Source organism: Ramularia collo-cygni, assembly GCF_900074925.1.
Source record: "Ramularia collo-cygni strain URUG2 genome assembly, contig: RCC_scaffold07, whole genome shotgun sequence".
Lineage (NCBI taxonomy): Eukaryota > Fungi > Ascomycota > Dothideomycetes > Mycosphaerellales > Mycosphaerellaceae > Ramularia > Ramularia collo-cygni.
The window spans coordinates 404,198-423,725 of NW_019716261.1; the positions used below are offsets into that span (position 1 = coordinate 404,198).

The 19,528-nt window shown below is 51.9% G+C and overlaps 10 protein-coding genes; 5 read left to right on the forward strand and 5 right to left on the reverse strand.

Moving 5' to 3' along the window:
* Positions 1-338: 338 nt before the first annotated feature.
* On the forward strand, positions 339-2,567 carry RCC_05118 (related to triacylglycerol lipase V precursor; the record flags this gene model as incomplete). XM_023770394.1 has 8 exons in its annotated part: positions 339-966; positions 1,050-1,126; positions 1,180-1,434; positions 1,486-1,590; positions 1,641-1,668; positions 1,763-2,025; positions 2,149-2,297; positions 2,369-2,567. The coding sequence occupies 8 exons, from the start codon at positions 339-341 to the stop codon at positions 2,565-2,567; spliced, it is 1,704 nt and encodes a 567-aa protein (XP_023626162.1).
* Positions 2,568-3,140: 573 nt separating this feature from the next.
* On the reverse strand, positions 3,141-4,271 carry RCC_05119 (uncharacterized protein; the record flags this gene model as incomplete). The annotated part of the gene is made up of 1 exon (XM_023770395.1): positions 3,141-4,271. The coding sequence occupies one exon, from the start codon at positions 4,269-4,271 to the stop codon at positions 3,141-3,143; it is 1,131 nt and encodes a 376-aa protein (XP_023626163.1).
* Positions 4,272-5,935: 1,664 nt separating this feature from the next.
* Positions 5,936-9,278, forward strand: RCC_05120 (related to nonribosomal peptide synthetase MxcG; the record flags this gene model as incomplete). XM_023770396.1 has 3 exons in its annotated part: positions 5,936-6,199; positions 6,247-7,101; positions 7,164-9,278. The coding sequence occupies 3 exons, from the start codon at positions 5,936-5,938 to the stop codon at positions 9,276-9,278; spliced, it is 3,234 nt and encodes a 1,077-aa protein (XP_023626164.1).
* A 101-nt stretch (positions 9,279-9,379) lies between these two features.
* Positions 9,380-11,124, reverse strand: RCC_05121 (uncharacterized protein; the record flags this gene model as incomplete). XM_023770397.1 has 2 exons in its annotated part: positions 9,380-10,246; positions 10,366-11,124. 2 exons carry the CDS (start codon positions 11,122-11,124, stop codon positions 9,380-9,382), a joined length of 1,626 nt encoding a protein of 541 aa, XP_023626165.1.
* Positions 11,125-11,788: 664 nt separating this feature from the next.
* RCC_05122 (uncharacterized protein) lies at positions 11,789-12,087 on the reverse strand (the record flags this gene model as incomplete). XM_023770398.1 has 2 exons in its annotated part: positions 11,789-11,997; positions 12,054-12,087. The coding sequence occupies 2 exons, from the start codon at positions 12,085-12,087 to the stop codon at positions 11,789-11,791; spliced, it is 243 nt and encodes an 80-aa protein (XP_023626166.1).
* A 164-nt stretch (positions 12,088-12,251) lies between these two features.
* RCC_05123 (related to Gim complex component GIM4) lies at positions 12,252-12,991 on the forward strand (the record flags this gene model as incomplete). XM_023770399.1 has 4 exons in its annotated part: positions 12,252-12,288; positions 12,340-12,430; positions 12,716-12,908; positions 12,959-12,991. The coding sequence occupies 4 exons, from the start codon at positions 12,252-12,254 to the stop codon at positions 12,989-12,991; spliced, it is 354 nt and encodes a 117-aa protein (XP_023626167.1).
* A 316-nt stretch (positions 12,992-13,307) lies between these two features.
* Positions 13,308-13,808, reverse strand: RCC_05124 (uncharacterized protein; the record flags this gene model as incomplete). The annotated part of the gene is made up of 1 exon (XM_023770400.1): positions 13,308-13,808. One exon carries the CDS (start codon positions 13,806-13,808, stop codon positions 13,308-13,310), a length of 501 nt encoding a protein of 166 aa, XP_023626168.1.
* Positions 13,809-15,230: 1,422 nt separating this feature from the next.
* RCC_05125 (related to CCAAT-binding factor, subunit A (HAP3)) lies at positions 15,231-16,334 on the forward strand (the record flags this gene model as incomplete). XM_023770401.1 has 4 exons in its annotated part: positions 15,231-15,405; positions 15,773-15,883; positions 15,956-16,083; positions 16,146-16,334. 4 exons carry the CDS (start codon positions 15,231-15,233, stop codon positions 16,332-16,334), a joined length of 603 nt encoding a protein of 200 aa, XP_023626169.1.
* A 669-nt stretch (positions 16,335-17,003) lies between these two features.
* RCC_05126 (uncharacterized protein) lies at positions 17,004-18,615 on the forward strand (the record flags this gene model as incomplete). XM_023770402.1 has 2 exons in its annotated part: positions 17,004-18,256; positions 18,309-18,615. The coding sequence occupies 2 exons, from the start codon at positions 17,004-17,006 to the stop codon at positions 18,613-18,615; spliced, it is 1,560 nt and encodes a 519-aa protein (XP_023626170.1).
* A 362-nt stretch (positions 18,616-18,977) lies between these two features.
* On the reverse strand, positions 18,978-19,363 carry RCC_05127 (probable mitochondrial ribosomal protein L44; the record flags this gene model as incomplete). XM_023770403.1 has 2 exons in its annotated part: positions 18,978-19,093; positions 19,180-19,363. 2 exons carry the CDS (start codon positions 19,361-19,363, stop codon positions 18,978-18,980), a joined length of 300 nt encoding a protein of 99 aa, XP_023626171.1.
* Positions 19,364-19,528: the final 165 nt, after the last annotated feature.

Here is a 19,528-nt window from a genome sequence, read left to right on the forward strand (position 1 = left end):
CTAGGCTCTCCGCAGCCAGGCGGAGGAGGCTCATCGACAGCCAAATTCCTAGGCTGACTCGGAAATTGGGGAAATCATGCGAAACCTTCTGTACAAACAGTTTAGGAAGGATTAATATAGCGTGGAGCTGTCCCCGGGCGGAGACCAGCCCACAAATGCACTACTGGCTCGGGCCTGATTTTGGGAACGGAAGACGGATGTTGTATAAAACGGTCCACGGTCATCTCTTTGCGAACGGTGTTGTTCTCCCGCGTCCCATCATACCCTGGTGTCAAGCCACATCAACCACCGACCTGGCACAATAAAACCTCTCTCCAGCTTTGGAACTCACCCTCAAGATGCTGAAGTGTATTCTCGGCCTCGCTTTGGCGGGTGCCAGTTTGTCTGTCCCTCTGGAGGACCGTCAGGSCAATGCGCCCACTGCCACGATCGATAATGGAGTCGTGGTGGGCACGACTTCCGGAGGCATCGACTCGTTTTCGGGAATTCCTTTTGCTCAACCTCCTGTCGGCGACCTTCGTCTTCGGGCTCCGCGAGCGTACTCTGCTCCATTCCCGGGTGGTACATATGCAGCCACCAAGGCTGCTCCAGCTTGCAGGCAATTCCTTTCCCAGGTCGACAACATTTCATTGGGCAACCTTCTCGGAAGCGTAGTGGATGACGTTCTGGGAGAGGTATTGAATTCCCCACTCGGGCAAGCCGCGACAAACTCACAAGAGGACTGCCTGTACATTACAGTTCAGCGTCCTGCGAACACGACAGCCGAGGACAAGCTCCCCGTCCTTTTCTGGATCTACGGAGGTGGTTTCGTGTTTGGATCGAGCGCCAGTTACGATGGTTCAAATTTCATCAAGACCAGTGTGGAACTTGGCCAGCCCATAATCTACGTGGCCGTCAACTACAGACTTGGAGGCTATGGCTTTTTACACGGCAAGGAGCTGGCTGCTGAAGGCGCCACCAATCTGGGTCTGCGCGACCAACGTCTGGGTCTCGAATGGRGTGAGGTATCTCGGCACATTGCGTCAATGGAATTCACTAACGGGATGCAGTGGCCGATAACATCGCCAAGTTTGGTGGAGATCCCAGCAAGGTCACCATCTGGGGAGAGAGTGCAGGAGCTCTATCGGTAGGGTTGAATGAGTCTTCATAAGCCTCTCAGAAGCTGATGAATCGTGACAGGTTGCTGACCAGACTCTGATTAATGGTGGTGATCACACGTACAAAGGGAAACCGCTGTTCAGGGCCGGAATCATGAACAGTGGTTCAATCGTCCCCGCAACGGATTCAAGCACGCCCAAGCCCCAAGCAATTTTCGATCGTGTTGTTGAGGCCGGAGGATGCTCGGCCGCGAGCGACAAGCTGGCGTGCCTGCGGGCTCTCAGCGGAGACGACTTCCAAAGAGCTGCCACTTCTGTTCCCGGGATCTTTAGCTACGTAAGTGTATTGCTCTTGGCGACAGATGAAGATGCTCATCAATTCTTTTAGGACTCGATCAACCTGTCGTACCTTCCTCGTCCGGATGCAAGCAGTAACTTCTTCCCCGAGTCGCCGGGTGAAGCTGTTCTCGGTGGCCGATTCGCCAAAGTACCAGTAGGTCGCTCCAGCTCATAGATTCATAGTCATTGCTAAATTCATCGCAGGTCATTGTTGGCGATCAAGAAGACGAGGGTGAGTACCACGGGCTCGTAAAGAGTATCTCGCGATATGCGTTGGGCGAAGTACTACATCAAATGCCTATACTAACAATCTTTCTCTCCATCAGGAACTCTTTTCTCGCTGGTTCAGAGCAACACCACGACCAACCAACAACTGATCGACTACTTCACGAGCTTCTTCCCGTCGAACCCGAATGCTCGAGCGGACGTTACCGGTTTGGCAGATTTATATCCCAACCGACCACTCATCGGGCAGCCAGACGGATCGCCTTTCCGGACCGGTGCATTGAACAATATCTACCCACAGTTCAAGCGTGTGGCTGCCATTCTGGGAGACATTACGTTTACCCTGACGAGACGTGCTTATCTTGTAAGTGCCATTCCCGAAGAACAATTTTCAGCGAGCAGCGGCGATCGATGTCCCGCCGTGACTGTAGAGGCCTTTCTACCGTATTAGTTGTGGATGGAATTGGCTGACTCTCAAATCTTATAGGATATTGTCACTAGCCAAGGAGTCAAAGCCTGGTCTTTCCTCGCAACTTTCGCCTACGGACTCCCCATCCTAGGAACATTCCACGGTCTCGACGCCATCATAGCGTTCGGAGACTCGGCTTCAAGCCTCCAGACCAACACATACCAGCGGTAAGCATTGCCCCTCAATGATATTTCAAAGGTTTCAATAAAACACGACACTGACTGTCTCAATGTTCCAGATACTACATCTCATTCATCACTCAGCTCGACCCTAATGCGTTGGGCAATGCAGCTCCGCTGGTCAACTGGCCACAATGGACCAATAGCACCACACAACTCCTGGAAATCGGTGCGAAGGAGAATGGTCTTACGCCGGATACTTTCCGCAGCGAGGCGTACAATTATTTGAGGTCGAGGATTACGAACTTCAAGGTGTAGCAGGCTGTAATGTTATTTACGAGGATGCATGAATTGTATATAACTGACAGATGTTCTCTTGGAGATTGTCGGGTTGACGAGAGGTGAATGATAATCAGTACTTCTCGCTTCGAGATTTGTGTCACTGGAAGGAAGCGTCAGGATTTCCCCAAACGCTATCCAGCGCCTTCGCATGTGATCGGTATCAGTAGACTTGTCCCTTGCAGTGGTGGAAGCAGAGCCCCTGCGTCGAGCCACGCGAGCGTCAGGGATTCAGGATGCGGAATAGACTTCTCGTATGCTTCGTCCACGACTCCACGAGTCGAATGACAGTAAGCTTATCTCTGACAGGCTCTTCACAGCAGTAGTCACCTAGTCAGGCCATTCTACCAGCCTCAACAACACTTCCGGCAGTTCCACACGTGGGGACCATGCAGCCTCTCAACCTCGTCTCTTCCTAGTTCAAACTTTTCATAATGTGGACAAGCGGTGTTCATAGCTTCGCGTCATGAAACTCTTCTCCTACGATGATGTGTCGGTCAATGCAACCCAGCATATGAGTAGCAAATCCTGAAATCTCTACGAGTTCTGGCTTTAGTACCTTGGTAGCTCCCCAATACCAGGCATTCTCTCCACATCCACAACACTAACAAAGCCAAGCAGCTCTTTCGTAAAAGCGGCGGCCGACAAAGCAGCATATTTTCGCCAGGAGTCGTATCTATGCGCATCGCCATAGTCGCAGATACCCCTAATTAGGAGGCATGGGAAGGCTTTGGATAGCCCATATGCTTCGGTTTCCATACACAGAGCATCGAGGTCTTGTTCTTCCAATAACCTGGCTACGAGCCTCTCGCGGAAACCCGTCGTCTTGATCAAGCAACTCAGTGATACCGTGGGACCAAAATGGATCTTTGGACCAGCTGCTTTTCTCTTTTTGCGCTTGATCTCTCCATCGGCATCGCAGTCGCTACAATTGCTGCCGCCGACGTGATCGTATGAGGCTTTGAATAATCTGTCGGGAGTGCATGAAGGCTCATCTTCACTGTCGCTTTCACTATCACTATCCCGTTCATCCCATTCCTTTTCAATGCCAGGGTTACTGTAGCTTTTTTTGAGATTCGGATAGCGCTGGAGTGTCATCTCAATGATCTCTGAGATTTTGCTGCCATCGAGCTCATGCTCTGACTGGAGAGTCATCAAAGCAGACTTGAGAGCTAAAGGTGGTCCCGGAAGATCAACGCGCTGGTCGAGAGAAATGGAGTCATTGTCTGAATCTCCGCAGTCAAACTGGACAACGTTGCTGCGCAAAGTCGTATCTGCATCTGGTCCTGGACTTCCCACGACGATATCTCCGAGCCGGACATCCCTTTTCGCAACTGCCTCGCCAGAGCGGCTGACTTTCTCACCTGGCAGACCCGAAGCAGTACCTACTAAAAATCCGATGCGGATATGCGAAAGGGAGGCTTGTAGAGAGCGCACAATGACCGCGACTTTCGAGGGCTCGATATTATGGTCTGCAAGTGAGGCGATGACGATGCAGTGATGGCCAATTCGGCCCCAGGAGTAGCTGACTTGATCGTTGATATGTTTCCGAGCATGGAATCCTTGGGGTTCGTTGTGTCTTTCATCTAGCATGGCATTGGCGGCGGTAAGCTCGTGCGGGTGATGGACTATCCATGCAATGGTGTATGCTTCGTCACTTCCAAGCGTACCTCTTTCAGGCATGACTATACTGCGATGGCTGGTTGTCGGGTGGATCTTTTGGTGGTTCAGTGATGATGCGAGGAAGGAGACATTGCTCTCGGACTACATGTAGTCCAAGGTACGGAAAATTGGTTCCTGTTCCGGAACTTTGTCTGCCACGTCTTCCGCGAGATCCCTCCTCCTCATGATCAACATGCTCGGCAGACTCGAAAGTGGCTGCTCTGCGTGAGGTGCACGGAGTTGACAGTATGACCGGCATCAACTCTGATCGGATGCATATACCTGCCTCCATTCAGACGCTTCTTTCCTTGTATGTACCGTGATTCCTTCCGTATATGTACAAGGCAGGATCTGCCCTATCTAGTATGTACCTACCCTATATCTGAACCCTATGCAAGCCAAGCGTTCCGACCGTTAGGAAGAAGGAACGTAGGCGGCAATCCAAGGTTCTGAGAAGGAGGTAGGCATATACGTAACAAAGGCGTGATGGATGGATGCCAAAATATAGAAACCAAGCATCTACAACGCCAATAACACCGGAAAGACCTCTAGACCCAGGGCCTTTCTGACACAAATCCGGAGGACGAGCAACAATGCCAAATATCTCATTTGTGATCTTAGATCTCCTTCCCTTCCCGACCAGCGGAAGAATATAGCTCGGTGACTGATCTCCCCCAAAAAAAAAATCGCCACCAATGCCAAAGCCAACATATGAAAGGATGCCAGCAGTGTTAACAAAAAGGTCAACGCCATGATGACCACTCGTGGGCAACGTGTGGAGAAGAAGATGTCGCGCCCAGAGAATGTATGCAGCGTTGCTGACTGCAGCCGTCTGGACCGGGAGGAGGAAAATGGGATATATCCACGCTGGTTTGGGCCCTTGTTGGTCAAGGACTTGTTGAGGTTGCAGGGTTCCTTGTGCTGATCCTCTGACTCTGCGTGGAATAATCAACATCCATTCGCATATCAGCATGGAAGATATGTTCGCGGCCATGAGGTGACAAAAGCCAAACACCAGGAGCGTATAAGCTGGTGGGAAGGATCCTCGAGATGTTCCAAGGGGGAAGGACTGCAAAATCGCTTCCCATGTTGGCTCTGAGAGAGCGTATGTGATGGTCATGATGATCGGGCTGACGAAGTATTTTGTAGGCCACTTTGGAGGGGGGCTTGATACGATCCATAGGCGACTGAGGAGGCATGTTTCGCACAGGACGAGAAGTGCTCTGGCCGTCGATTCAAGTGCGAAAGTCGCGAATGGCATGTTCAGGTTACGTCGGAAGTTGGGAGGTGTATGATTGTCGGTCTGGAGGGACAACGTGGAAGATATCCATGAAGGAGCATGTCGGGCTTAAATCCCTCAGTTGACTGTGCCACGAGCGACGAACTTGCTGATCTTTCCACTCTTTGAAAACACGGATCGCCGACCACCACCACCAAAAATCATATCTACAAGATGCGAATACCCCCTACATCGACTAGTCCTCATTTATGTATGGGTTACATGCTAGCAGCACAACACAGACAACCCGGTGCGGGGGATCTGCCATGGATTGCGGAAAAKCGGATTTCCAGAGCGGAAAAGCAACTGCCGCGCTCCAACACAAAGGTCTCGATGATTCAATTGAAAATAAGAGTATTCAACTCCCTTGACAATCATCGCATAAATTGCTTTGAATTATCAAGATATGGCGACCACCACATCAACTCTCGAAGCCCGACATAGTCCATCATTGAAACTGCCCCATCATGATCCTCTCTACTTGCCGGTCAATCGCTTCAACACCATCGATGGTCTCCTCAAGTCACACGCTGCAGAGTCCGAGCAGAAGCCATTGATATGCTATCCCAAGTCCGGAGCTGCAGATTTCGAAGAGCACACTGCTGCAGATATTGATCGATATACCGATTCCGCCGTCGAGTACTATCTCGCCAATGGCCTCCAGCCTGCTGTAAGTAATGTATTCCTACAGTATGAACATTCACTCACATTCTCCAGGATCCACTTGCAGAGGTTGCTCCAGTTGCGGCTTTGCTTGCCACTACAAGCTTTGAATTCGTCGTTTCCATCTTTGCTCTGAACCGGTTGGGTTGGACAATTCTCTTCTTGTCCACTCGCTTGACCGCTCCTGCCTATGCACGTTTGCTTGAAATGGCTGACTGCAAGACCATAATCATACCGGATCAGCACAGACAGCTCATAGAAGACATTTGCGAATTTCGCCCCGGCTGTGTCGCCATTCCCATCCTGCAGAGGAAGCACTATCGAGACTGCTCACCATCACCAGTATATCGTAGACACGGCGTTGATCCTGCAGTAGAGGGCAAGAAAATGGCTTGGATCCTGCATTCTTCCGGCTCCACTGGATTCCCCAAACCAATCTTTCTATCAAACTTTGCATGTCTCGCCAACTGCCGCAAGAGCTTTGGTCTTCGAGTCTTCTGCATATCTCCCCTCTTCCACTCACATGGCTTGTTTGAGCTAGGACGCGCATTCTATACCAGGTCTACCATGTACCTTGGTAATCATTCGATGCCCGTTACTGCTCAGAATCTCATCGATGCGTTGAAGGTTGCCAGACCGCAACAGATCACTGCCGTACCTTATGTTATTCAACTCCTTGCTGAAAAACCCGAGGGTGTTGAACTGCTGGCCGACGCCAAACTTGTGCTTTTCGGGGGAAGTAGTTGCCCTGATGAGCTTGGAGATCGACTGGTCGCAAATGGAGTGAATCTCGTGGCGAATTATGGATCGACTGAGACTGGTCAGATCATGACATCCTTCAGACCACACGGAGATACGGAATGGCAGTACTTTCGGCTTGTTAAACCAGCTGCCGACTTTACGTTGATGGTAGGTCCAAAAACAATCCGATCTTGCAGATGAGGTTTTTCGTACTAATGCCTGCCACCTAGGACGAGATTGCCCCTGGCGTGTTCGAATGTGTTGGGTTGGATGGTCTTCCTTCCAAAGGTCCAAGCAATTCCGTGCCACCTTACAGTGCTTCGAATCCAGAGAATAGTTTCCGCACAGCAGATCTCTTCACTCGGCATCCGGACCCAGAGAAGTCCAATCGCTACAAGTATCTCTCCCGACTGGATGATCGGATCACACTTGTGAACGGCGAGAAAGTTCTGCCTATTCCTATCGAGGGACAGATCCGGCAGGATCACCTCGTGCGAGAAGCTGCCGTGTTTGGGTTCCAACGAACGGTGCCTGGACTTCTCCTCTTCCGATCGGATGACAAAGGTACAGACTTGAACGATGATGAGTACCTCTCTGCTGTGTGGCCATCTATAGAGAAGGCCAATCGCCAGGCCGAGTCGTTCTCCAGAATTCCAAGGGAATTGGTGGTGGTAATTGGAGCCGACGTCATATATCCAAAGACCGATAAAGGGACGTTCATCCGCGCTCAAGTGTACCAGCAGTTCGCGGAAGAGATCAAAGCAGCATACGAAGCGTTCGACAATGCCAACAACAGCACATCCGGATCTCTACAGCTGACGATTCCCGAACTGGAACAATGGCTCCTCTCACAATTCTCAACCGAGCTGGAGATACATCTACCTTCTGCTGACACCGATATCTTCTCCGCCGGAGTCGACAGTCTACAAACCACGCGAATATGGCGCATCATCAAGCGCGATCTTGATCTTGGCCAAGCAGAAGMAAACCTGAGCCAGAATATAGTATTCGAAAAAGCCACAGTGCGACAGCTCGCCAGATATCTCCACCAATTAAGGACTGGAGAAGACGCCGGAGAGTCCGAAGATGAAATCAAAGTTATGAAAGAGATGGTTGATCGATACTCGAATTTCACTCATCATTTCCCTGCTCAGAGCCATTTCCCTCTTGGTCAGAATCAAAATCAAATCGTAGCGGTAACTGGAGCGACCGGAAACCTCGGAGCATTCATCGTAGCAGAATTAGCAAAACGTCCCGAAGTAACTGAGATCTGGGCACTCGTGAGAGCTCCCGGACAAGCAGCAGCTGGAGCTCGTCTCATTCAATCCCTCAAATCCCGCGGCATACATCTCACAGAGCACCAAAACTCCAAAATCCGCGCCCTGCCATCAGATTTCAGCAAAGTAGACCTGGGACTCGATCAGCATGACCTGGATCACTTCTTAACATCACTCACTCATGTCATCCACTCTGCATGGGCTGTGAATTTCAATCTCGGAGTTCGCAGTTTCGAAGCTCAACATATTCGCGGGACTTACAATCTCATTAATCTCTGTCTTCGCAGCCGCCTCCCAAAGCCCGCAAGGTTCTTCTTTTGTAGCAGTGTCAGCGCCGCGATATCAACTCCTCCACCAGCTATAATTCCCGAAACGGCAGTGGAGAATTTCGAACATGCTCAGCGGATGGGATATGGCCGGAGTAAACTTGTCACGGAACATATTACTCGCCACGCAATGCGACAGACGGGAATGCAAGCTCGAGTTCTAAGGATTGGACAGTTGAGTGGGGATACTTCTACGGGATACTGGAATGAGACGGAAGCTATCGCATTGATGATCAGAAGTGCTTTAACGACGGGAACTTTGCCTGAAATTGATGAGAGGCTGAGTTGGTTGCCTGTGGATATCTGCGCGAAAACAGTCGTGGAAATCTCGCTTTCGGACTCTGTCGTCGCGGAGTCAAGACGTGCGGATGATGCGGATCTGGTCTATCATCTCGTCAACCCAGAGACTTTTAGCTTCAAGCGCGATTTACTTCCTGCGCTTAAGAGATGCTCGAAGATGCCGCCTTTTCAGATTGTTAGTCCGGCTGAGTGGTTGGAGAGACTTTCCAATAGCGAGCAGGACCCGGTGAAGAATCCTAGTATCAAGCTTCTTGATTTCTGGCGCAGGAAATATGGGGGAGTAGCGAGCTCAGTGGCGGATGAGGTGGAGCCTGTTGGGTTGACTTTCGAGACATTGAAGACCATTCAAGATTGTCCTTCTCTGGGATTTGTGAAGGATCCTGTTAGTGTGGGATTGGTTGAGAAGTATCTTGAGGTGTGGCTTTCAAGGTGGCTCTCATAATTCCGGAGGCATATCCAGATAGCTATACTTTTTGTGAAAGACAGACCATTCCGCGAGACATCTTATTCGCGACCGTGGTCTTGCAGTACAATGCCGCGGCACTACCAACGCCGAATTTGAAGTCTTTGATCCACTTTCCAACCATACTTGGCCGCCTCCCTGATAACTCTCGCCAGTCTGGAACGGAACTCGGAGAGATCATGCTTACCAATTGCCGGTGTTTGATGGTAGATCGTCACGACGGGTGAAGGATGCAAGCTCTCGCTTAAGATCTTGAGCAACCGGACGCCTTCTTGCTTACGTGAAACATGCTCGTCCGCGTCCGCCATTGCAATGAGCCGGCGGGTGTTGCTGTAATTGCCGGCCCATCGCTCCGCATTGAGACCATGCTCGAGATCGAGAGCCAAGTTTTCAAGTTTTCCGGATTTGAGAAGAGCTTCGACTGATCCAGCGATGGCGGTGAGGAGGCGGTCTCGAGAGGTTGACTTGACTACACCGAGTCGCGAGGCTGGGGAAGTGAGATCTAAAATTGCCCCTTCTAGAAAATCCTCTTTAATGCCACGGTGCCAAAGCGGGCAGTGGATGGTGATGTTGCGAATATTTCCCGCGTTGGTTGGTCCGATGGTAGCCAAGAATGATTCCAGTTGCAGCCAAGCACTGCTGGGCGTTGGAAAGCGGAACCTGTTCTTCCCGTAGAAGACGGTGGATGCTTGGATATGGACATCTCTGGATACGGTCAATAGCCCTGTTGTCAGCCCACGGCAGGGAGCCTTGCGTTTTCTGGTCTTGTTTCCGCGATCCTCTAAAGCGGGCTTGAAGGGTATACAGTCGACTTCCATGGTGCTGACATCCTTCGCAAGCTGATCCCACTCAATCGGTACAGTATAGACAGATGATGCGCTGACTTTGAAAACCTTTTCGATGACCGGGACACGGCAGTGACCAGTTATGAAGGACCGAAGCCACGTCTGCATTTTGGTCATTAGCGTCGGACACGTACATGCAGAACATGTTCTACTACCGCAGCACACGATATGCTTGGGGATACGCCAGAGGAGATCGATCCTCGGGTCTCAATTCAACTTACAAAGTCGATCACAATGGGCTCATGGCTGAGAAGTAGTAGGGCGAGGATCTTGGAGCGTATTTGTTCGGGCAATTTGCTGTATGGGAATGATGCAATCCTGTGAGACGAGGCTGACGTTGAAATAGGCACGTAGCGGTCTACCTTACTGCTGAGGTGCTCCGTGCGGCGATTTTGCAATAGCTGCTCGTAGGAAAGACCTACGTCTTTGGCGGAGTCCCACTGCCGCCATACGACATCGTGACGCGTACTCAGTCTACTCTTGTCCCCGGCATCGAGATTGACGTGGTCTGATCTGGTTGAATTAGGTTCATATGACCCAATATGTCTTGCAGTCGATCCCGTAGACTTGCTGAAACTCCGCTTGAGGGTGGCACCCAACGGCACTGTGTTGGACCCGGTACGTTGGAGAGGTGCAATGTCGACGCGAAGCGGTGATTCCCTGGAAGAGTGATCGAAACCGGAATCAGGTGCCGCGGTCGCGGTCCGTGGCATTTTCAGCAGCACGCGACGAGAAGGATGCACATTGTCGTGTGCGAGTGCATCCTTTCGCACACTGTCTTCCAATTTGATCCTCTTGGTTGTTTTCTCCTGCGGCAGGGCTGGCTTTCGCAAACGCGGGTCTCTTGGAGGCGAAGGGGTTGTGAGAACTGTGTTTGGGGTATTGGCGGTCGAGGAGGCAGCTGCAGCTGCGGAGATGAGGTCTGCAAGGTCCTGGTCGAACTTCGCTCTGTTTTTCATAAACACGTCGTGCGGCTCCATTGTATTGCCACGTTCACTGTACGCCGATGTTGATGAGAGCAACTTGCATTCAAAAGACCTTGGATTCAGAGACTGAGATGAAGCTTTTGTTCGGCTGTTTACGAGGTGATACGGAAAGCGGAAACGGATGCTCCCCGTTTGTCGTTTTGTTTGTTCTTTGGCGATAAGCGAGTTGAATGGCCATGGAGAGTTTCCTGCCTGGTGAGATCAGGGCAACGAGCAGGAGAACGCGCGATGCAGTTGACTATAATCCGATGAGCTGTCAAGTTCTCAAAGGATGTCATACTATACAGCCCAATACATACATACACTTGGCCAACCATCCTGGGGCTTCCGCAATCTAGCTATTGAGCGCCTCCAGAGCGCTCTCCCTGCACCCTAGCCCTAGCTTGCTCCGTGCAGTGGTTCTTAAGGGGCGCCGCATAATGGGGCTCTCATGTGAATGCAATGCCGCCGTTTMTCCCGCGCCTCTGGAATCTCGCAGTACGTATGTGTACGGCATGTTTCGCCAGAGGCAACGCTGTGTTACGCGTGATGTCAAACATATCCGACGCTTGCTTCCTGTTCAAGGCCAGATTGACTATAGTGCGGCATGTGTGTGTGTGTGTGTGTTTCAAGCGATGCTTTCATTGCTCGGCCATCCTGTTCTCCAACGACATCCTCTTCACGAATTGGCCTCGATATCAGCCCAGAGCTTCTTGACGTGCTCGCGTTTCGCCTTTGCCTCCTCCCGGTTCGATGCGGTTCGTTCGAGTCGCTCGGCACGTAGACATTTGTTGACCTGACGCTTCGTGTCGCTACACATGCCAATCGCTTTCCACATGAAGCCGCGTGCATGACACTCCTCGAGTGCCGTCATGATCTCTTCGCATCCTGTGACGGATCAGCACCTATGTGATGGTATAGTATGCAGTGAATGTATTGCGAACCTTTCTGATCTTCTCTGTGCAAGTGAGGATGCATCTTAATTTAGTTCGTCGTTGAATCTGCGTGAAAGTGGCGGAAGGTCAATCGCGGTTGTCGTTGACGTCGACTTCGAGAAAGCTTTTGGTCACGTGCCGTCATCAATCTTGCTCGACGACAAATCTCAAGATGGACAACATCGAAACTCTCCAAACAACGCCAGAATGTCACAACAGCAGATATCAGCCAAGAAGCAGCAAGGTAAGTGATTCGCCTACATTGAGGCGAGACAGGTGACTGAACTGTACATAGAGCTTCAAACACAGTACTCCAACTACAAAGAAACTCTCCAAGCAATCGCACAGAAAATCGGCGACGTTGAGCAAGAAGCCGAAGAACACAAGTCAGTGACTACTCTCTCCTCTATCTCTGTTGGTGTCAAAATGCGGTGTCTCACCGCCCATAAAACGACGTCTTCCATCCCTCGAAGGGACTTCGTATGGCCATCAAACCTTCTTTCACCGCTCTCCATCAATACCCTGCAAAGCACATGTTTTTTCGTCATGGCTCTGGAAAGATTACGATTCAATGCCCGCATGGCTACAAACTTCACGGCGCTATGTTTGGCTGCATATTGACAGGGACAAGTTCGAACCGTTCATCTACCTTAGCTTACGATTCTCTGCAGGCTCGTGCTAGAGACGCTCACACCGTTGCCGKCGGAACGGAAGTGCTTCCGAATGATCAATGGCATTCTCGCGGAAAGAACGGTGAGCGATGTGCTTCCCGCTCTTCAGACCAACGCGGATGGCTTGAAGAAGGTTCTGGACGACCTGGTCAAGCAATATACCGCCAAGCAGGCGGATCTGGAGAAGTGGAAGGTCGGCTTCTCTACATTCTGTTCGTATCTCACAAGCTGACAGCAACACAGAAGAAGAACAACATCCAAGTCGTGCAGCAATAAGTGCCCAGAATCTAGACAGCCGCCAAGACGTCGAATGATCTTCCTCGCGATCGACGAGACATGAGCGCACGACCATCGTCTTGACATTGTGGCACATGTGGTCGCATCAGTGACAGGAGCTACCGTGCTCGGCTTCGATGCCGGAACCTACTTTTGGAGTACAGACTACAGTTGTACAAGACATTCCACGGAATGTCGTCCCCATGCCCTGGCTCTCTGGGGCTGCGTGCTACTCAGGTAGGCGGCGAGCCGATCGAGGGATTGTTGGACTATCGTCGCTAGCTCAAAGTTGTTGAAATGTGCTCGATTGGGAAGTCTAGCACGGATGGGGACATTTCTGGTACGACTCCAGGTGGACAGGAGGTAGTACAGCCAGTTTGATGGTGTATGTTGATACCAACAAACTTATTAGCGTTCCCAACAGCTCCCCAATCGACTTCCGCTCGCAGCTTTGGTTCTGGATTAGTTTCAGAGCAACAGCAGTGTCACCTGGGCAGGATCTCGAGGGAGTGACGATATCAGCCATCTGTAGCAGACCGAAACTCCACAGCGCAAAGCTGTCGGAACAAGCGATCACAACACCGGAGAGGGGTGTATCACCTGACAGGAGTAGAATGTCGCTAACGGGACTGCTGGTAAGGCACCCTGGCTTTTGTGCGTTGTTCAATGGCGTGGCGACTCGACAGAACCTCCCCAAGCATGTGGGCTTGCGCAGCACACCCTCTTCCAGCTTCCCGTGGGCGTCATACTGGGCCCTGCCGGCAGACAAGCGTGACCCAGGGCACTGGAAARGGCCCTGCACCCACTTATCATGCATGATGTGCTGGCCGGGTGCTTTAGTCTAGGTCGTCGAAGTCCGGTCCTCGAGGCCGATTTCGAATTGGCGATACTGCTTCGGCTATACTTCACGTCTTGAAGATGCGTACAGTGGAGAGCGTGGAGCGCGCACACATAGAATGGTATAATAAACTGGCTTCCGGAGCAGAGGCGCAGTCGTATGCCAGCGCATAGTACATAGAGAGAGCTGCTGCACGCTAGAAAGGCCGGTGCGCAGAGGCAGTTCTGCCATGAACTCCATCGTGACCTCCGTCACCTCGAATAAGCTTGGGCGTCAAACGTGGGGGCTTGCTCTAGAATGCCAACTCGAGTTGGCGCGAATGACAGACAATCTTGATGTTGCTGATAGCGGAAATGTCCAACGTGAAGTGAATGAGTAGACCGGCGACGCTTCATCTATTTGCGCCTGTGAGATTCATGAATGGCGCCATGAGCGATCTGATTGGTGCGCAATGGGAAAGCGCAAGTTTGAGAAGAGGGGAGGGGCTTGGGAGCTGAGGCTGAATCAGTGCAAGTACCACTACAAACAATACCCCAACTCGCAGTTTTTATTGCCGTACCTTACCTAGCTAGCAGAGAGACCCAATCATCAACCTCTCCCTCGCCCCGATTAATCCCACTGGCTCGCAGACCGCTGTTTTCTTCCCCACCACCGCGCTCAGAGCTGTGCATCGCGAGCGACTCGCGCTGCAGGATCGCGTCTCGCGGACAACGCCGCACAGGCATTCTGGAAGAGGTTACAGGACGCTTTCCCGGCCTCCGGATTGTGTGCAACTGCAGTTCGTCCGGCACCGCGGCATTCAACGCGCGACAGACGTCAGACGACGCCTTCCATTGGGCTCCCACCCCAGGTCGCCGTGCGCTGCGATTCTCTGTCTGTCGTCCGATCTCACCAGCGCGACACGCCAAGCGCAATCCAGCATCAGCCACACCACCCGGCTCTCCTCCGCATAGTGTGCAAGCGTAAGGTAGCCCGGCCGCCCATACCGCCGAACTGCTTCTGATCGGACTGCAGCATTACGCAGCAGCAGCATCGCGCGCGTGTTGATCAGTACCTACCCTCTGACCGCAGCCCGTGCCGCGCAGCTGAATTTTGGCTCTTTTATCGAGCAGAGTTGCCAGTCCGCAGGGCTAGCTACAAATTTTAATATCCCACTGGTGGCAAAGAGAGTCACGCCAGCTTGTGCAGCAGCCGAGACGTGGAACACACCGCTCCACTCCTGCAGGCGAAAAAATACGACGACGCAACTTACCTGGTGCCTTCTGCGTGCCGGCGTGCTGCGGTACCACCGTGCTAGCTCGAAACGTGCAGGTGGAATCCGGCCAGGGGTGTCGTTGACGTGGTGGCCAGCGAATCACTGACAGCTCATACGAACGTAGCGGGTACGCACCTCGATTAAAGATGTCGCAGTCCCCAAAAGAGCCCGAAGAGGTCGAGCCGGCCACGCAGACGCCGGACGACAATGAACCTCAGCAGCCGAACGATCAGAACGAAGGAGAGATGAGCATGCGACCCGAAGACGTTGGCTATGATTTTGAGGTTAAGGAGCAAGATCGTTGGCTTCCCATAGCAAATGGTGAGTGCCTCCTGGCTACGCAGGCTGTCTGTAGCACCTTGCGTCCCACGACGAGCCCCGTGCTATCCTTGTCCTCCCGTCGTTGTGCACTCATCGTCTTTTGACACCTGCACGGCCACCGATGCTGTGACTGGCGTCGCTTCCTGCCCACATATAACGCTGCAGAGCGCATCTCGTCTGCAAGCCCGTCGAATCAGAGGCTTCTTCGCCGGAAAGCGATCTGCAAGCACTCGTCTCCGACTGGACGAACAAGCCATGCCATCCTCGTCCCCGCAGTCGTCGTCGCCGCCATTGTCACAGCATCGCTCGAAAAACCCGAACCGCAAGAACTTCGATCAAGATGCTAACAWTCATAACTTTGCCCCAGTCGCCCGCATCATGAAGACTGCATTGCCCGAGAATGCTAAGATTGCCAAAGAGGCCAAGGAGTGCATGCAAGAGTGCGTGAGCGAGTTCATCTCATTCATCACCAGCGAAGGTACGTACTATCAAGCGCCATTGGAGGGCGGCAATTAGCGCGCGTCGCGGCAGACACTAAATTACGAAATAGCATCCGAAAAGTGCCAACAGGAGAAACGCAAGACCGTCAACGGCGAGGATATATTGTTTGCCATGACCTCGCTCGGATTCGAGAACTATGGCGAAGCGCTGAAGATCTACCTTGCGAGGTACCGAGAGGTGAGTTGTGAAACACCGATTAATCTATCCAGGTATCAACCTTGGCGGCTAACATCACCAAGAACCTCGTTGCCCGCGGTGAACACACCAAACCACCAGCAGGCGGCAATGGCGGGGGCGCCAATCCTACAGCCTCACCGTATGACAGTGCGAGTAACAACCACAGTGTCATGAGTAACCCCATGGACGGTTCAGCGGAAGGTGTCCAAGATTTTGCCTACGGCCCTCCTGGAGACTCTGGCGGATTCTAGTTCCGATGATCGCGCACGCGGGGATATGAGGAGTCAGGACGCTGTCGGCTGGTCAGGTAAATTAACGATCAACGCGGACTCGACAAGTTGAGCCTAGACGACCARGCCAACACAGCGATGCAAATCAGATGCAATGCTTTATCGAGTACCGACTTTGACGCACTTACCCATTGAATGGGTATGGATTCACCGGACAAGTCGAATGGATTACCAGGGTAGAATGTGGCGTTTTAGTGTTACGATGGGATGGGACTCGAGGGAATAGCTCTGTGAATACACAGAGCGTCTTATGTATATTTGTTTTCGAAAGACAAAGACCAACGGAGGAAGGCATGGCTACTAGAAGAAGAAGCTTCTCTGCTCGCGCAGACTAATTGCTGTAACATTAAGATGAATATACCCAGGGCTGGAGGCTAAGGGTTCCAATCAGGCACGATAGGGTAGTCTAGCATCGAAGACAATTTCATATGTTCAGAGAGATGCATCTACGGTATCGAGGAAGCTAGTTGTGTTTGATCAGCAAGCCGTTGTGACACTGTACGTCGTTTTGTTGAATCGGAAGCTGTCAGCGATGGAGCTGGAACACGAATTCGACGCCAGACCAAACCTTCGAGATTGAATCCTACGCGACGCGTTCCGTCTCACCTACAACTACACTGACAATCTGCCATGTACCTCTCACGACCTCATCGCAAGCTCCTCAAGACTGTTAATGGTAAAGATCATGCGACTGAAGACGATCACATTTCCTCGGATGYAGCGACCGCGGCACCACTTCCCACTCCACCGGATACAGGACGGCAGTCACGATCAAAGAGAAAAAGTAAACCTGGATCGGAAGTCATCGACATTGATGATGATCCYTCACCCCCGATGAATGAGAAGAAGGAAGAGGACGACGATCCGTACCGCGATCCGGTTTCTAGCGACGACGATATGGCGAGCAAGAAGGCGGCCGCGGGGTTTGTGGATGCACGACCTAGTATTCCGGACAGGAAGATTCCGGAGGAGAGCAAGATGCAGTTCAAGAAGACCACGGTACCCACTCTGAAAGATGAGACGGATAATGTCAAGAAGGCTGCATTTTGCTTGCCTGGGGTGACGTCGGCCTCGACCACGGCTCCGAAGAGGGACAGAGAGCTCGTGGGTGATGCGGAGCTCGACGAGGATAGTGACGGCCCGATATTCAGCTCGCAGCCTAAGAAAAAGCCCAAGACTTCTGGGAATATACACGTCGCTCCACGATCGAGTCAGCAGAAGAACTTTGGCAGTCGCCAGAAAGAGACGGATCAAAGGAGGAAGGTAGCTGAAGAGATAGCTCGGAAGAAGAAGAAAAGGAAGGAAGAGAAAGAGAATGAGAGGAAGAAGTTCAAGTCATTGGATATAAATTTGAGAAGCGGATCCTCAGCAGCGGCCACATTCAAGCGTCACGACTTGCCATCTCTAAAGGGTAGTACAACAGCCGGAGCAACAGATGGTGTGAGCAATGTCGACGGCGACTCCTCCCCATTGAGCTCACTTTCCGCTTCCCCGGAACCGGATCCGATGGGCATCGTATGCGAGACTTGTCATGAGAGGGTGAATAAGCTGGTCAAGGAAGAATACGACGACGAGTACGTAAAGGGCAAGTCATGGAACATTCAATGGCAGGAAAGATTCTGTGAATGGCACCGCACACAGACGGCGAAGGAGTCATGGAAAGAGAGAGGCTATCCGGATATCGATTGGACGGGTCTGGAGCGCCGGATGCAACAACATGACCCTCTTCTGCTATGTGTGTTGAGGAATGAGAAGAAGTCCCAACATCGAGACGAATATGCAGCCAAGGTGAAGGCAAAGAGCATGAGCGGCGGCTTCAAGGATTCGAAGATCAAGCCAGGAGCAACCGTGGGTTATTATGGGCCAAAGGGGGAGAAGGCAATGTACGTGTGGCTTGGATTGAAGTCTGAGATTGTTGGTACTGACTTCCAACAGGAGCGAACACATTTTGAGTGGACTGTCTGACGAAATCCGGCAGCGTGCGAAGACAGACAGGCTTGTTTCTCCTTCCGGTTATCAGGGCGGTATCTCTGGCTTCGTGCAGGGTGTTCTGGTGCCTCATCTGGCCGAGCTCATGATCAAGGATGACATGAAGTTGAAGGGACAGAACTGGGCAGTACGAGCGCGAGAACTCATTGCGGAGAGTGCAGAGATGGGGGAGCTGGTTAACCCAGAGACGGCCGATCGTAATCCCCAGGTTGAGGGTGAGGGTGAGGGACAAGACGACTGGATGCTTCAATAGCCTTTGGCGGTTTAAGTGGCTATCGTGCTCGATATCTGCATCAACGAAACCTGTTCATTGCAGGTCTTAACGCAGTGGCTTGATTCTTCCATCTGCTGTTTCATGATTGTCGTGCATCTCTCTGCAAACCCCTAACAAGCCATCTGTTCCAACACGGCGAGATCCATCGCGATATGGTCTGCCATATCCCATTGCAGTTCGGCTGTTCCCATAGCCAGCCACGTTGTACGGCGCATCTGCCGCTCGCATTTGCCTCGCCGCCATCATCGCAGCGCATCCATTCCAGCCCGTCTCTGTCTCCGCGACACGGCACTGTCTTGCAATCTCGACCGCACTTTCCACGATCATCTCCCCCCATGCACCTAATTTCCAGCCAAATCCTCCGCCCGTCTCAACACTCTCGAATGGCGATCAACCTCGGTCTGAATATCCTTAATCTTCATCTTCTCCAAATCCAATTGCATCTCTTTGCCATCCTCTGTTATCATCATCACCATGTTAGCTCAATCCTTCCCCCTAGATATCAAATCATCACATATGTGGGAGATGTTTTCAAAGACGCACTGAATTTTAACGCCAGAGTCGCGGGATCTTGCGCTTGTGTTTGAGGGAGCATTTTGATGCTTATGGCCATTGTGGAGCGAGCGTTTGGTGGCAGTGAGGCGAGGAAGTTGCGGACTGTTTTGCCTGATCGCGGGTTGAAGGGGGAGAAGGTGGTTGTTACGCCGGTGATGTATTTGGTTATCATTTTTGGCGAGAGGGGGTTTCGTTTCGTGTGAGATGGGTATTGGGATTGGATCTGGATATGTTGCTCGCATGGCCAGTCGACGCGAAGTGTTCACGGATGCCGGCACTAATTTGGCGCTAACGACCGAGCGCCTTCCATGCTCTGCCACTGCCAACTAGTTTCTCC